The following is a 16139-nucleotide window of genomic DNA, read 5'->3' as shown; positions in this document are numbered from 1 at the left end:
CCTTTTTCGCTGTGTTGAACGAGTCACGTTTAACAAGTGTCACAACCACACTGGTTTTGCATCCCTGCGTTTCTCTGCTGTTTAATCACTCAGCACTCCCAAGCAGCGACCAGGGAGAAGATGCCCAAGTCGGTCTCAAAAAACTAACTGTAATTACAGAATCCAAACGTTTGCACAGTGGTGAAGGTTACAGAAAGCAGACCAACAAGAACACAGAGCAAACAAACACATTTATTTACCTGTTACGTGAGACTATCCAAAGGTTTGTGTTTGCATTGCAGCATGGGACCGGCGAGACCAGTGCTTTAAAACCCCAGGGACAATTCAGGCACAGTCTGTCCTGAGCCGTGGTGGCCGGTGACAGCCATGGCTGTTATTTGCTGGGAATGTCTTTGCCTCTTCCCACCAGAGGATTAGACCTTTAAACTCCAAGAATGACACGTTTCACACCAAACTTTGCATTACAATGTGGAGCTCAATCAACCCCTTGTGCCCCTTCACGTCTGTCCCAGGGGGTACGAGCTGCATCCGTGCACCGGCCGGGCCCTTTTCAGGTGTAACAGCTGCTGAGAGGGGCCTGGAGAACTTCAGCATCAGAGCAGGCTCAAAGGAAACTGAATCACTGGAGAACTTCATCTTCCCACAGGAGCAGCACGATTTGGGTGTTTAATTGCGAGGCTGGTCTGCGAGCTGAGGCTCTCCCTGCGCCGGCACCGGCTCACAGCATCGCTCTGCCCTGGCACCAGCGGCGTCACTCGTGGGATCAGCACCCCACAGCATAGAATCATTTTGGTTGGAAGAGACCCTCAAGGTCATCAAGTCCAACAATAACCCACCCCTGGCACTGCCCCATGTCCCTGAGAACCTCATCTCCATCTGTCCGACCCCTCCAGGGATGGTGACTCCAGCACTGCCCTGGGCAGCCTGTTCCAATGCCCCACAGCCCTTTGGGGAAGAAATTGTTCCCCAGATCCAACCTCAACCTCCCCTGGCGCAACTTGAGGCCTTTTGCTCTGGTCCTGGCGCTTGTTCCTGGGGAGCAGAGCCCGACCCCCCCCGGCTCCAAGCTCCTTTCAGGCAGTTCAGAGATCAGAAGGTCTCCCCTCAGCTCCTGTTCTCCAGCTGAACCCCCAGCTCCCTCAGCCGCTCCCATCACACTTGTGCTCCAGCCCCTTCCCCAGCTCCCTTCCCTTCTCTGGACTTTGCAGAATTCCACAGCCCGATATTTCTGCCGCACCCCATTTCCTACGTCCTTGTGGCATTGCAATACACATTTACCTCATACCCTCCCCCCCCCCCCATATCAAAAAGCCAAGTAATTATGAAATTATTAAAAAACTGCCCCATGTTTGGCACCCAAGGACATCGCAATCTTGCTCCCCATGCTCCCCTGCCCTCGAGAGCGAGCGGAGCTGTGACACAGCGCGCCAGCCCCTGCCTTTGAGCAACGCCCATTACAGATTTAAGTTCGATTAGTGCACGGTTCATAATATTAGAAGAAAAAAAAAAAATCACGTTATTGAAAACATACCGACAAGAACTTTACCAAAACGCTTTTGCCGCTTGCATTTTTAACCCCTTGCCTTTATCATTACATAACGTTACATGAATTTACGAGACCTGTTACCACCAAGTACAGCAGAACGTCGCTAAATCGCATTCAGAAACGTAAAACGCATTCCCTTCTCTTCCAATTTGCAGATCACAGTGTGTGATGGAGCAAAACGTCGCAAAACGTCCCCCCTGCGCGCACCTCGGAGCTTCGCCTGTGACAAGGAGACTGAACAGCAGCAAACCCTCGTTACGGCACAGAATAGATCAGAAAGCCACAGTTTCAGAGAGATTATAAGTGGGACTTTATGAAAAGAATAGTTAAAGATTCTACTCTAACGACTCACGGCAAGGGAAAAATAAAAATAAAACCAGCATTCATTTTAAAAGCCTCAAGAAGCAGAATTCATACAAAATAAAAATTATTCAAACATTTTTTACAGTAGTTTGCTATCTTTACTAAATGGCACTGGATTTCAAGTGGTCATGTGAAAGAAAAATCAGTAACATTTCAAGTGTTGCCTGAAAGTTATCCCAGAAGCAGGAATTTCTGTCTTCATATTTGCTGCTAAAAGGAAGAAGTAAATGTGAACCGAGTATCGGCGAATCTTCAATCTATACATCTTCCGATTTGGTTTGGTTCAGTAAGTAGAAAAGATTTTTCCATACTCGAGTTATCTACAGATTATGTCTCTATATAAAAAAAAAAAAAAAAAAAAAAAGTGTGGATATATACATTTAATACATAGACACAGGCTGGTACGTATATACACAGACTGGTGCCGGATCGTCTCCCCCTCCACCGTGCACCACCTCAGATCCTGCTTTAAGGCGACACGCAGCAGCGATTGCGGGACACGACACGGGCGATTGCTCTTGGTCTGGGCAATAATTGTTCCACTTCGCGACCTACTGTTACACTTTTCGGTGCGCGAGACGCAATTTCAATAACTTAGGATTCGTTGTATAAAAACAATTCCAGAAACAGAATTCCCTTATTCAAGGAACGTCCCCGCTCCCACCCCGTGATGTTGGGTTTTTTTTGCTAACTAACACAAGTCAAACTAAATCAGATCAGAAACTGCAAACACACTCTTGTTGTCTTAATCTAAGCTAACGTGCATCAAGACATTCTGCAGCGTGGCATCCTTGGATTTCCTCATCTTCTCAATCGCCCTCTGGAGATCCTGCTGCTGCACGGGCCGAATTTCATCTTCGTCGTGGCTTGAAAAGAACGAAAAGAAAAAAAAAGCGAGATGATGATTCAGGTGCTGTGTAACAGCCATGCAAACGACAAGAAATCACCCAAAACTGCAGCTCTGACACTAGAAACAAGCCCCTGTGCAGGCAGCTGCCACCCACAAGTAGGGGAGGTCACATCACAGCAAGCGTGCAGGCAACATCGCCTGTCGGTTCGTGCCACCTTGGAACAAAGAGTCTTATTTTCATGCTCAAAATGTGTAAAGGTGACTTACTCATTGGGTTTTTTGCTTGTATAGCGGCAATTTGCCAAGAAAAAGAGAACCTCGTGCTTTCTGTGAACCGCAGCAAGGCTTTCTAAACCTCTACAAATTTGCAAAGCAAATCAGGAAATACGAACTAAGAAGCGGGTGGTGCGTGGCACCGGGAGCATTCGCGGAGAGAACAAAGACACGTACGTCTCTTCTTCGCAGGCGGAATTCACATATTCCCTGACGCAGAGGAGCGCCGCATCCCGGCACATTTCTTTCAGATCGCTGCCTGAGAAGCCGTCAGTCTCTTTAGCGACTTCGAGGAGATCTACGTGTCTGTCCACCTGCCCCGAAACAAGAGGAAAGAGCATGAAAACACTGAAGACATTTACTTTGTTCTACACGGACAAGAAAGAGTCACCTCTAAGTATTTTACCTGTCTGTGATCTTTTCCAGTCTTCACCTTTTTTGAGAGCTAAAAGCAAATTATTTTATTAACTTACAATTTGAACCCTCCAAGTAGTTAAATTCATTAAATGAAACTGATGCTTCAGTTCATAAAACTTTCTGATTAAAAAAAAAAAAAAAAAAAAGAACAAACAGGCAACTGAAAGCAAATCATCATATTGCTATGTCCTGTTACTGACAAAGCTCCTTTGCAGTTTTGGGAACAAAAACTGGACCACAGAAATATTGACCCGTTTTCCCAAATGCCCACACCAGTTTCCTGCAATGGCACAGCTTTTTTTGGTCCAGAGCTCGATCAGACGCTGTTCACCATCTCAGTCATCTGCTGAGTTACTGAACAACTGCTCCTGCTTTGTACAACCACAAAACTGGGAACTTAAAGGTAAAATAACCCATCTAACTCTGCGCGTTACATCAGACCAAACTCTTTCCAGCAAAGACCCCACATTTATTCAGCCCGTTTGCAGAACCTCTCATAACAGCACATTTCCCAATGCATCAGTATTTCCTTTTCGAATAGTTAAAAGCCAAACTGGGCTAATAAAAGGCTGAAATTATGGGCTGACTTCTTCTAAGAGGGAAAGTATCCCATGGGGATGAATGCAAAGCCCCAGGTGGAACCTTTGCTGCTCCCAGCTGTCCCTTCATCCCACACATGACCCAAGAACGCGCCGGCATCCACCGAGCACCCTTCCAATTCCCACCGTCTCTCCTGCTGTTCCTGAAGCCCACAGGTTGCAGCGATTCTGTCCCGTTGGCTCAGCTCTTGAGCTCATACCTGAGCCCCGGCTCAAGCAGGCGGTGCTCTGGTTTGGGTCTGGGACAAGCCATCGGGCTCCCCGGGTGCGGAAACAAAGGCAAAAGCGGCCGCTGGCTCACGCCGACGTGCCTCCTACAAACGCTACAGCCTGGCTATCTTTCAAGTATTAATATTTGCTTTAAAGCGCAATCCTGCGCACAGATAGTGAAGCCAGGAACAGTCGGTCGGGGATCTGCAATGTATTTGCTCACTATGGGGCTGAAGGCCGTCAGGAACAGGACGAAGTAGCGCAGTTGGCTACGAATACACAGAAAGACGACGTGTTGTGTAACAGGTGTGAACGAGGATTCCTCTTTGAGCGAGAAAGAAGAAACACGGGGAAAACAGAGGGCATGGCTACACCTGTTGGTAAAGGACTGCCAGAAGTTTGTCACGCTGCCTGAAAATAAGCTGGGCTTGAGAGATCCAATTCCTCCTCCTCCTACGGGACAACCAACATGGGCTGATTTCCCCCCCGCCCCGAAGAATGTTATTTGTGTGGCTGTGATTTACTGCCAGACGCCCGATACACGCTGCATTCTTTCAGGGCCATATTCAGGAGCGGATTTAGGTTTCTGCTGAAGGCCTTAAGGCCAAGGTGCTGCAAATGCCGGGCCCAGCCACAGAGTCCACGTGCGTGCAAGGGCTGGGTGGCAACAGATCCTCTGGGAGCCGGTACGAAGGTTTGTTATTTGGCAAAGCTCCCTACCAGCTCTTGGAAAGAAATCTGAGTCTGAAACCGCCGCTTGCAAAAGACCTTTTAGTTTGAGATTTTCTGCGAATAGATCAGCTCTTCCCCCACAACGCCTGTGTCGTTTCATATCAGTTCCGTTTTCACGTTTATGTCTAGTATTTTGCGAGAAAGCTACCCCATATTCTGGGGTAGTGAACAATCAAAAATGACCATTTGCAAAGGAACCTCCCCAATACTCAGCCATTTGCAAGGACGAGTTGTGAGTTTTAGGTCTCTTGAAAAATCTAAGTTGGTTTTACTAATGAATGGTATTTATTAGGATAGACCTCGACCAAGAGGCACTGCAACGTTATCCTCAAAACAATTAGTGCTGCAGAGTAAATAGGGCAGGAACCTCTGATAACGCAGGTCCCGTATCCTGCCAACAGACGCTGCCAGATGTGCTCGGGTGCTGACACGAACACCACACAATATTAGTAACAATATCTGTAGTTGTTTTCCTCTAAATGAAATACGAACTATGGATCCAAGTGCAAAAAGCAACGCTGTCAAAAAACGTCATTAGTATCTCTTCTCCCTGCTTCACGTCTTAAAATTTCTTTCAGTGATCCAAGTGATTTTCAAACGCGATTCAAGTTCAGCATTTTTAAAGAGATAAATATATTATCTTGTTATATAGTAAGCAAATGGAGACAGAAGAATTAAGTAATTTTCCTCAGAGATGGTGATTCACCCCAAAATCCAAGACTGCTGCTCTGACTGAGGCTCACACTTGAACCAGTAGGTAACTCAGCTGCTTTAATTTAATGCCACACCTAAAACCACAAGAGATTCCCAAGGCATAATTAGAAATACCCTGTCAAATAAACTCCAAGATGGTAAATTATGAAACATGTTTTCTACACTCCAAACCTTGTACTCATGACAACAGTAACATAGAAAATTAACCATTAAAAGAAGTCTACTTACATTTTCATTCTTCAAAATTAGCTTCAAGATTGCTTCTCTTTGTTTCAGAGCCTTAAACAAAAGAGATTAAAGTTATTAGAGTACAAAAATAAACCAATGTAACATCTATCTCAACTGTGCATTGCATGGGTTTTCAGTCATAGTTCAGCGACACGAGCTGATCCCTCAAACGAGAGACGTGATACACACCAAGGAAACCTCTCTGACGGCAAATCGCTCGGCAAAATGAGATTTAGGGTATTCTGAATCCAGGAGCATGTGGAACTAAACATTTAGGCACAGACATTTACACCAGCTACAGGGAAAGGGAAAATGCACCGACATTTCATTTTAGTTTGCCCTAAGTGAAAGCAGCTGTCTCCAAAGATAAAAGACCCAAGGAATCAAGATCTCTGTGAGAAACTTCACCTTAAAAAACAAAGTTATACGCATGCTTCTAAAAAACTAAACCCAGATGAAAATAATACAGTGTTTCCTTGGAAAAAAAAAAATAAAACCAAGGAGAGATGTGTGTTTCCTGGCTGATAAGGCCCCCGCCTGTAGCTCTGCCATGCGGCACAGCATTCAGGCAAACCTGGCGCGACTTACGGGTTGGTTGATGTGAAAGCGGGTGGGCATTCTTCTCATGATCGCCGAGTCCAGATCCTGAGGACGGTTGGTGGCTCCCATCACGATTACCTGTAGACACCGAAAGAAAAAGCTCGTCAGCCTGGAGTCAGCTTTTGAAAACACTGTCGTATTGAAGTTTCAAACCCAAGCACGTGACTCCTCCACAATTTATCAAGAATATCGACATTTGAAGAAGTTACACGAGGTTTCTTGGTGCCGATTTCAGCAACTGGATTTAAACAAGCCGCTTAAGAGGGCGTTGGGACCACAAAGCACCGTCTGGGTGGAGAGTTTTGGGTTTTTTTTTGGTTTTTTTTTTTGGTTTTTTTTTTTTTTACACTAGACTGAAGCCTTCTGAGCCCAACTTGAAAGTTCAAACTCTAAGCAGTTACCCAAAACTTCCGCTTCTAAGTGCTGGTGATGTCTCTTTAGTTTCTGGTGGTCTGGAAGGAACTTGAAAGGAGGTGTTGTTATAAGGTATTAAAAAACTTGGCATTTTTGTGTTATGTTGAAAAAAAGAAACACAATCAGTTCAATGGGACGAGCAAACTGGCAGCTTTTGCATGCACTAAAATGTTTTTTTTGTTTGGTGTTTATTTGTTTTGGTTTTTTAGCATTAAAAGAACCTGTATGCACCGGCACACAGCAGCCCATTAGGTGTGTATGACCAAGTTCAATGCCAGGAGAGTATTTGACCTCATTCCAGTTTTTAGTTTAAGAACAAATTTACTTCCCATTCACATCAGCCTTTTATTTCTCATTTGTTACTGTAAGTTATGTACATTGCAAATACCCAGTCACGAAAAGTGAAAAATGTCAGGGAAATTAATCTCCTATCAATACAGTTTCCTGACGTGCTTCTGGTCTTTTGTCTGGAGTCACTGTTCCGCAGCTGCCCCTGGCCAGGCTGGTTTGGTGTCCCTGAGCAGAGTCACCCTGCCACCTACAGGCACAACTATATGGTGGCACATTGCTACGCAGAGAAAAAGCCAAAAGGCGCATTTTCCACCAAGGCTCCGACGCTCTTCACCTTCTAGAGAGCGTTATACACCCTTCCCTGCGCGCCAGACACAAGCTCACGGCAAGCGGCATCGCCGCACCCACCCTCTGCTCCAAGGCCCAACGTTGGACCCAAAGTCTTGTCCCCTCTGTGCTAGCGGAGCTGAGGAACCTTCCCAAAACCAGGCTCTGTGAATGTGGAACCCCCCCATGGCACACATGTGGCTTCCAGACTTGAACCATCCCTTCAAGCTCTGTTTTCCAGGCACTGTGCCCCAAGTTCCTGCTGCGCTCAAGACGACATCCTTGGCAGGTTTCACCCGAGACTGAACAAGCTTTTCAGGTGCAATCAAATAACATTCATCACAACGCTTATTTACAATTTCCTCCTAGCATTTGGAGTTTTTGTTACAGTAGCAAAAGCCAAACTCAACCCTTAATTCAAAGAGAATTTGTTTGGCAAGAATCAGAGAAGCAATCCAAAGCTCCCAAGTGATTAACAGCAGAGCCCAGCGAGCTGGCTGTCAAAACCTGAGACAATGCAAATGTCAAAGCCCTCGCTTAAAGAACGCTTCCTGAATTGCAACGACATCTTGGGCAGGAGCCTGAAACACGGTACTGAAACAAAAATTTCCCCAGAAACCTGGAGCAAGCCCTGCCGAGCGCTCCTGACCCCGCGGGGGCACACAGGTAAGAGACAGGAGTGACTCGTTCAGGCTCTACACGCTGAGCTCCAGAGGTGCGTAAGACCATTTATTGTCTTACTGCAGGGAAGGAACAATTTAACTTGGTCCAAGAAGTTGTCACTACATCAGGAAAAAAAGAATAATACATGCAAACACTGGAAGAAATGTGTCCTTGCAAGGTCATATTAGCTTCTAGTTAAGTGTTCATAGCATTGGCCTCCTGTTGATGGCAAGCAAACACTCTGCTGTAAAGCCTCTCAGTATATATATTCACTGTCTTCTAATCAGTTTTTTTAAAAAAATCAACTGGAAAAAATCTTCAAAATAAGCTTGAGAGAGGAGGAAAAGCGGGTTTTACAAAAGAAAGAATTAATGGAGGTCAGAGTGTCAGAATCCGTTCACAGAAAAATACACATTGAAAAGGCTGTAAATTTTGAAATTGGAGAAAAGGCATTCTTTTTAACGACATTAAAAGGCTTGCTCCAGGTGACAGTTCAGAATAATACCAAGCAGGCTTCCGCCTACGCTACATTCAAGTCATTGATTTCATAAATGTTTTTTGTTTATTCATTTTCACAGCACCAGCAGCTTTCGTGGTTTTTTTTTCCCTCTCCAAAATACAATAAATGTGTTGAGATTGTGGGAGGGGTATGGAAGCGTACAGGAATAACAGGATGGAAGCACAGCTCCGTTTAATAGAATGTCTTTTGATAACATCAACTTCTCTACCTTTTCAGATTAACTACAGAGTCTAGTGCTTATCTAGTGCTTTTCTGGAAACAAATCGACCAACCTCCAACTGGGATGAATACTCAGATCTTTCAATACCTTTCCTAAAATTAAAGATTCACTTCAGCTCAAGAAAATATTGTTGACAAAATGTTTTTCAAAACAGTTCAAAAATTCCCAATTTTGGCAGCTCGAACTATACAGCTATACTATTGAGACTTAAGACGCTTCTGAAAATAAGGCCTCTGAATTAAACCAAAATACCTACAAAAAAATGTCTTCTCCAGAAGAAAAATGATCTATTAATATAACTCATCTCGCTCCCATAATATACTGGTAACCACCGAGAGGTAAAGAAGCTGTTTTGGCAGTTACTACACGCAACCTGCTGTTCTCCCAAAGCACAATAATCGAGGGGGAAGAACCTCGTTATTTTTGTCATCCTTGGTACTTACTTGACAGTTATAATCGGTGTCCAGCCCATCCCACAGACTCATGAACTGAGCTTTCATCATGGCAGTAGCTTCGTGGTCAGAACTCGACCGGCTTCGTAAGAAGGAATCTGTATTAAAAGTTTCGGTAAAGCAGTTTACTTTTCTCACATGTGGACTGGTGCTATTCTCTCTCTTACAAACAATTTTTTAATAAACACTGTTGATAAATGAAAAATATTTCTTACGATGAAGAACAGAAAGGTGGAATCTCACCACATTTTTAAGCATATCTTTTAAATTACGTGACGTGAGTATGTGCCTATCGCATGCAATTGTCCCAAATCTCGGCCTCCAAATTTTCGCTTTCCTGAATTCATGGGAAGTGTAACTTTCACCTTAATTTCTCATGTAGAGATGGGAGCATTCAGGAGTCTGGCAAGCCAGAAGACAGCAAAGCACAGGAGAACAGCAAGCTGCAGGACTGATGTACGCTGCACACTTTGCTATGCAGAGTTCTAACTCTGATCATGGTTGCCTAAAGAATTGCAAACAGCTAGAAAACCACCACATTTTTCACACCAATACAAACAGATAAAAAAACATCTTCACGATGCTCCTTCATCAACCCAAACCAGGGGTGTCAAACTCATTTTCACCGGGGGCCACATCAGCCTCACGGTTGCCTTCAAAGGGCCAAATGTTATATTAGGGCTGCGTGAATGTGGGAGTAGTTACATTTATCCAAGATGCCCTAAACTGTGGAGTGAAAGCTCCACCGGGCTGTTTCTGTGCAGTTCACTCTACGACATGCCAGCGCTACCAGACGAGCAAATTTACTGGAACTGCTCAAGTTCACAAGGGCTTAAACACTCGCGTGACAAATCCAAACGCACCAAACAACTGGCACCTCTGGTGTCTTCCTAGAACTTCCCCTCCTACTTCTTCAGCCTCATTCAACTGTTATTCCTGAGCTCTCCTAAATGGGTATTTAATTTTCCACTATGTGACAGAAGCGTTGAGGTGTATTTGGTGGTGGGTTTCCTCAAGAAGTAGTTCCCTTGGCAGAAGAAAAGTTTTCCTCGTGAACCACCTCGACTCAACCAAAAACGCGCAGCACTTGTTCTACTTGTCATTTCCACCACTAACACAAGGAAGAAATACACTGGTTTTCCTAATTTGCCACCATTACTTTACAATACTATCTATATTACTAAACCTCGTTCCATTATTCCTCTTTTTAAGGAAAAGATGAATATACCCATCAACTTGAACCTACGGTTGAATGTCACTCTGATACAGTCACTTATAAAAAAAAGAGACAGATTTTTACCTATTTCGTCAATAAAAATGATGGACGGTTGGAGCTTTATAGCAAGGGAGAAGACAGCAGCAGCCAGCTTTTGAGACTCTCCGTACCATTTGTCCGTCAGCGTTGAAGGCTGGAGATTAATAAATCGACAACCCGCTTCCTTTGCCGTAGCTTTGGCGATCAGCGTTTTGCCACAGCCAGGAGGGCCGTAGAGCAGCACTCCTGAAATGTAACGGTGCACAGAAAACAGGCTTTGGTCTGAAAGACGACTGTTTTATTACCGTGACTATAAAGGTTACATAAAACTAAAACCTTATTAATTTCCTGTAAGCATTTGACAGGGCTTGTTTATAGCCAGTTACAGCCCTGCTAATAAAACTTAGCACAGAGCGGGGAGAGAAAAGAAGAAAAAAAAGAGCCCACAAACATTTTAAACAAATTACCCACAATTAAATATGACATCTCATATTATTTCTTAAATTGTCATAGTGAAAGAATTCATGGCAGTGTTTTTCTAACACAGTTTTAAAGAAAATAATTTAAAGAGCAAAAATTAAGTCAAACAAGACTGAAACACAGAGAATTACTAGGGTTTCTTTTCCGTTTATGCGACTGAGGACCACAAACATAATTACTCTGAAGCAATGACTTCCTATTAACACACAGTGTAAGCCACTAACAAAACTGGGGAGCTTGCCCTATATGGAAAGTCTGCTTTAAAAAGATAAATAAAAAATAATTTTTTCCTTCAGCTTATTAGATCATGACACTATAGTAATTTTCCAGGCAGTTTCAATTTGTGACTTAAACAGAAAGTAGCCTGGAAAAACTAAACCAGTTACAAAAGGGCTTCATTTTCCATCACTTAGTATACAAAACTGAGATGGTCACAGATACAGGCAGTAATTAATAGTTTTCAGAGAATTTTCAGCAAACAATATTCCAGGGAATGGAGCACTAAAGATAAACTTTGGCATTTTGTCCAACGTTTTCGGTTCAAATCCTGCTTGTTTGCAGTAACATGCAGCAAATACAGCTGTCAGCATTCCAGCCAAGTCCAACTTCTGTTTTACTGTTGGAAAGTTAATTTGTCACCCGCCGGTTTCCTTACTGCCTCAATCCTGTGCAACTCAACTCCAGAGAAAATCAAAGGATCTCCAGAATAAAAATGGGATCTCTGTTTCTTTGAATGACTGAATGAGTTTCTAGGACTAGAACAGAGAGATGTCTGCAGGAGGAGCTTACATTGATGTCTCACGTTTCTGTGACACCATAGAAATATTAACAAAATGTACAAAGCTGCACAGCAGAGTTATAGCTCACCTCTGCCAAAGGACAACAGGGGGTATAAGAAGAAAAAAAATCAACAATTGAGACAGTTAAAAATGCAGGTTACATAGATTAGTGCACCCAACTATAACATAAATAACCAAAAAGCAATTATCGCTTCATTTTTAAGATAAAACTTATTCACTACGACTTGATTTCATGGCAAGAGAAGGGGAAAAAACTGAGGGTTCTCCCTGGTATCAGTCCTAATGGTTGTACTTTGGACTGGTAACCCACTTCCTTCTTTTTTTTTTAAATACCAACATATAAATCCATAACATTTCCTTCATACCTTTCGGTGGCTGTAAGAGCCTGGAATTCTCAAACAAATATTTCTTCTTGATGGGCAAAATGACAGTGTCTTTCAAATCTGTAATAACATCATCTAGGCCTGCAATATCACTCCAGGTTACCTAATACAGAAAAACAGTATTAGAAATGATCACCATAGTCCCTGCAAACAAAAAACATGCACAAGCTTTAAAGTAGCGCAAGGCCTCAAAAATAAAATAGCCAAGCGATTAAACAAACTCTCCTATCGACGACACAATTCTAGTCTTAAATTACAGAAATATTTTCTATGTATTTCCATAGATACATATACACAACAATGTAATCCGGAGTCAAAAATCAAGATTTTCCACGGCTTTCATTGGAGTAACATGGAAAACAGTTTCTTACATGCATGCTAAGTGGGTCTACGAGATGTGCAGCGATACTCATTTCATATTCACTAAGCTTGACATTCTTCACTCCAATTTGCTTCATTAGCTTTTCAGCCTGGGGGAAATAAAACACCAAGAAAAATCAGAGAAAGGAATTGAATGCTTAATTCAAAAATTAGTTTTCGAAGAAGTTCTTTCTAGTTCAAAATAAGAAATGAGGCTTTTCACTTCTTCTTCTCCCCTTACCAGGGCATTTTGACTGCTACTGGAGGTGGGGGGAGAACAGAGGGAGAGGGACAAAGTGCAAGCTGTTCTTAAAAAGGCACTTGGACAGCAGCGTTCCTCTTTGTCCCGAGTCCCTGCCTCTGCCATTAATCTGCCAAAAAGCAGCAGAAAATTAAGTTATTTCTGCTCGAGGTTTTAAAAAGCAACCATGAGACTGATGAGAGCATTATTTAACGTGACTGCTGCTTAGTGAAGTTGTCAGAAGCACAAACGGCACTGGGACCGCACACCTGCAGATAATGAGAGACAATGCTGCGCTGCAGTTCAAGTTTTGCCACCACTTCAAGCGAGAAAGTTTAACTTGTTATAAAATGTAAGCACCAAAAATGCTAACAGCCTAGATCCTGAGAGTTACTAAAAAAATAATTCTAGGGTTTTTTTATTATTCCACATGCTTCGGTCAATTACTTCGTTGGTTATTGCAAGTCCAGTTTCCAGTTAGCATATTTCTCTGTATGAACAGTAATGAACGAGACAGCATTTCACAGAAATATTTATGAATAAGATCCTACCTGTTTCTGAGCTTCTACCTTCTGCTTTCTGGTCGGATCAATGGCATCAACCATCCATTTAATGGTAAAGTATGTTACAGCACCAAATATGGTTAAACGAAAAATTAATCCGACCACTTCATTCCGGCTCAGGGGACGTGAAAACGCTTCAGCATTGACCATTTTGCCTCTCAGCGCTAAGTGTAAAAAAGCACAGGGAGGGACAGAAAGAAAGATTATTTAAATATAAGACAGATATTTTATCAGCTTTAACACCATTTTATAAAAACTATTTCCCAGGCACACAGTGGGCATAAAGCTTACCATGAAGTTATAATGAAACATCGCAATGATAGCACAACCCCAATGCATAAAGCTAGGTAAGATTAAAACGTGCAGTGCTGAGTATAACAACAGTTTCATTTCCACTTTGAGTAAGCAGAGAAGAAATGGCAGCAGCAATCTGAGGCCTTATTTCTGCCTGCAAAAAGGTCCTGATTTCACTCTTCCCCCAAGAAATCTGTATGGCTTTCAGCTATACAATACCCTAATAAAGTAATAAAGATCAATTTATTTCAGCGCCAAGTTTACACTGCCATTAAAACTGGCATTTTGTGGCTGTTATTGACCCAAGAATGCTAAGTCATGGAGACAAAGATAACAACGTTATTTAAACGAGTTCTTTTCCCAAAGAGGAAGTTTAAAGGAAAGGCACCACATTCAGAAATGATCAATGACTTGTACTTGAATAAAATGAGGTTAAGAGCTGGAGCCTGCACCTGGCAGAATATTTTTTGAGTTATTAATATCCTTGAAAACTGAAAATACTAGATGTGGCACACAGCTCTCAAGGGAAAAGGTTGGCTGCTGTACGAGCCAAACCCAGCAAGTAAAGCACCTTCCAGTTAAGGGATTGTGCTGCAGAGAGAGAAAAGCTCTTATACATTGAAAAAATTCCTCATAAAAATCGGGGTGCTCTTTCTCCAGTCTTTCTCCTCAAACGGCAAGGCCTTCCGCTGGAGAACCCGCGGCGCCGTCCTCGTTCGCGGCCCCGTTTTCCCACGGCAAGGGCAAGCCCAGCGGCGGCGATGCCTTTTGGCGGCCCCCGAGGCTCCCTGGCCGCTCTCCAAGCCGAGCTGTCTGCCGGGGAAAAGCCTCCGGCCAAGGTATCCTTGAATTCCCCTCGCTCCGGCCAAGGTATCCTTGAATTCCCCTCGCTCGGCTGGCGGTCGCGCTCGGCCGACCCCGCGCTCAGCTCCAGGCAATGCCGCACCAGAGTCCGCTTAGGAGGCCTCGGCAGGCTGGGATTAGGGGAAACGCCACCATACGTTTACCGAAAGATGTCAATGGGCTCGCTTCTGTGGGGGTCACTACAGGAGTTTTTGTTTCTTTTCACCATTCTCTGCCTAGGACTTTAAAAATCAGGGCTGTCGCCGTGCATACCTGCTTGGAAATCAAAATTTGCTTACTTAGGGATCTAAGCATGTAACACAGAGATTCTGCGTGTTCTCTTAAGCCTGATTTATTAAAATAAAAGGCATATATATTTAGCGAAGGAGAAAAAAAGCTCCTAAAAAAGCCAAAAAAAAAAAAAAAAACAAAGAAAAAAGCCACTTCTTATGCGACCTTTGCCCTGAACAGCAACTGTAAGAAAAAGCTTTGACAGGCGAGAATTTTAAGCGTCACCTTTCTTCTAACCGAAGTTCCGCTCACCCTGCATGAAGTTTAGCATTTCTTTTTTGCCGGACGGATCGCTGAAATTACGAGAAGCGAACAGCGAACTCCGGGTCGGCGGGGCCGCCACCGCAGTTCGCTTTAGCTCTGCGGGCCGGCGCCAAAGGGCGAGGGAGGGAAGGGGCGAGGGGGAGCGGAGCGGGTTCCCGCTCCCCGCCCGGGGACCCCCCGCCCGGCCCCGAGCGCTCGGGCGGCAGCGGCCGCTTCCCCCTCAAGGACTCGCCCTGACCCGCCCGCGGCCCCTCACGATGGCGGCCAAGCCCCGCAGACCCCCCCTCCTCGGGAGGGCGCGGGGGGGAGGCAGGAGCGGCCCTGGCAGAGCCCCCGGCCCCGCTGAGGCGCGGCCATGGCGGCGCGGTGAGGCGAGGGCGGCACCGGAGAGGGCCGGACCCGCGGCCCGTGACCTTCCCGCCGCCCGGCAGGTACCGGAACAGCGGCGGGAAGCGGCGCCGGGCGGCCGCTCGCCGTCCCTTCGGGTCACTCACCCCTCAGGCCGCTCTCTCCCGGGTGGCGGCGCGGCGGCGGCCGCACGGGCTGAGGGAAGAGGCGGCGGCGGCGGCGGCAGCGGGAGGCCCGGCTCGGCGGCGGCGCGTCCCGCGCTTCCCCCTCCGACCGGTTCCGCCGCCCCGCACGAAGGTTCCGCCCGGCCGGGCCGCAGCCCCCGCCGCCCGGGCCCCCCGCGGCCTCCCCGCCGTCACAAGCGCTCGGAGCTGCCGCCCCGCCGGCCGCCTCCTGGTAACCGCGCTCCGGGCCCTCAGGGAAGCGGCGGCTTCTCCGAGGTCAAGAGCGGCCGTGCGGAAGAGCCCGGAGGTTTTGGTACGTCTGGGGCGTGCCAGAATGCGAATTACGGCAATGTAAAAAAATCCATCAGTGCCTTACTAAGAGATACTGGGGGAATAGTTTTGCTTTTGACTGTTGGGTACTTGGCTATTTTGGG

General features: G+C 45.2%; 1 protein-coding gene across 1 annotated transcript; it reads right to left on the bottom strand.

Annotated features, from left to right (window-relative positions):
- Positions 1-1305: 1305 nt before the first annotated feature.
- ATAD1 (ATPase family AAA domain containing 1) lies at positions 1306-15918 on the bottom strand. Its single transcript, XM_065638819.1, has 10 exons — positions 15688-15918; positions 13490-13665; positions 12709-12807; positions 12320-12440; positions 10720-10920; positions 9411-9517; positions 6521-6610; positions 5933-5983; positions 3210-3346; positions 1306-2775 (listed from the first exon to the last, which is right to left on the bottom strand). The coding sequence occupies exons 2-10, from the start codon at positions 13649-13651 to the stop codon at positions 2655-2657; spliced, it is 1089 nt and encodes a 362-aa protein (XP_065494891.1). The 5' UTR covers positions 13652-13665; positions 15688-15918; the 3' UTR covers positions 1306-2654.
- Positions 15919-16139: the final 221 nt, after the last annotated feature.

The sequence above is a fragment of the Caloenas nicobarica genome, chromosome 7 (assembly GCF_036013445.1).
Source record: "Caloenas nicobarica isolate bCalNic1 chromosome 7, bCalNic1.hap1, whole genome shotgun sequence".
Taxonomy (NCBI): Eukaryota; Metazoa; Chordata; class Aves; order Columbiformes; family Columbidae; genus Caloenas; species Caloenas nicobarica.
This window is presented reverse-complemented; position numbering and strand designations above follow the sequence as displayed.

What these genes read in the sequence shown, in the direction of transcription:
- ATAD1 (XM_065638819.1), bottom strand. Translation starts at nt 13,651, where the DNA reads ATGGTCAATGCTGAAGCGTTTTCACGTCCCCTGAGCCGGAATGAAGTG. An exon ending in CATTTTTATTGACGAAATAG is followed by an intron (nt 9,518 to 10,719) that starts GTAAAAATCTGT and finishes CTTTTAATACAG; the next exon opens with ATTCCTTCTTACGAAGCCGG. An exon ending in GCTTTCACATCAACCAACCC is followed by an intron (nt 5,984 to 6,520) that starts GTAAGTCGCGCC and finishes CTTTTGTTTAAG; the next exon opens with GCTCTGAAACAAAGAGAAGC.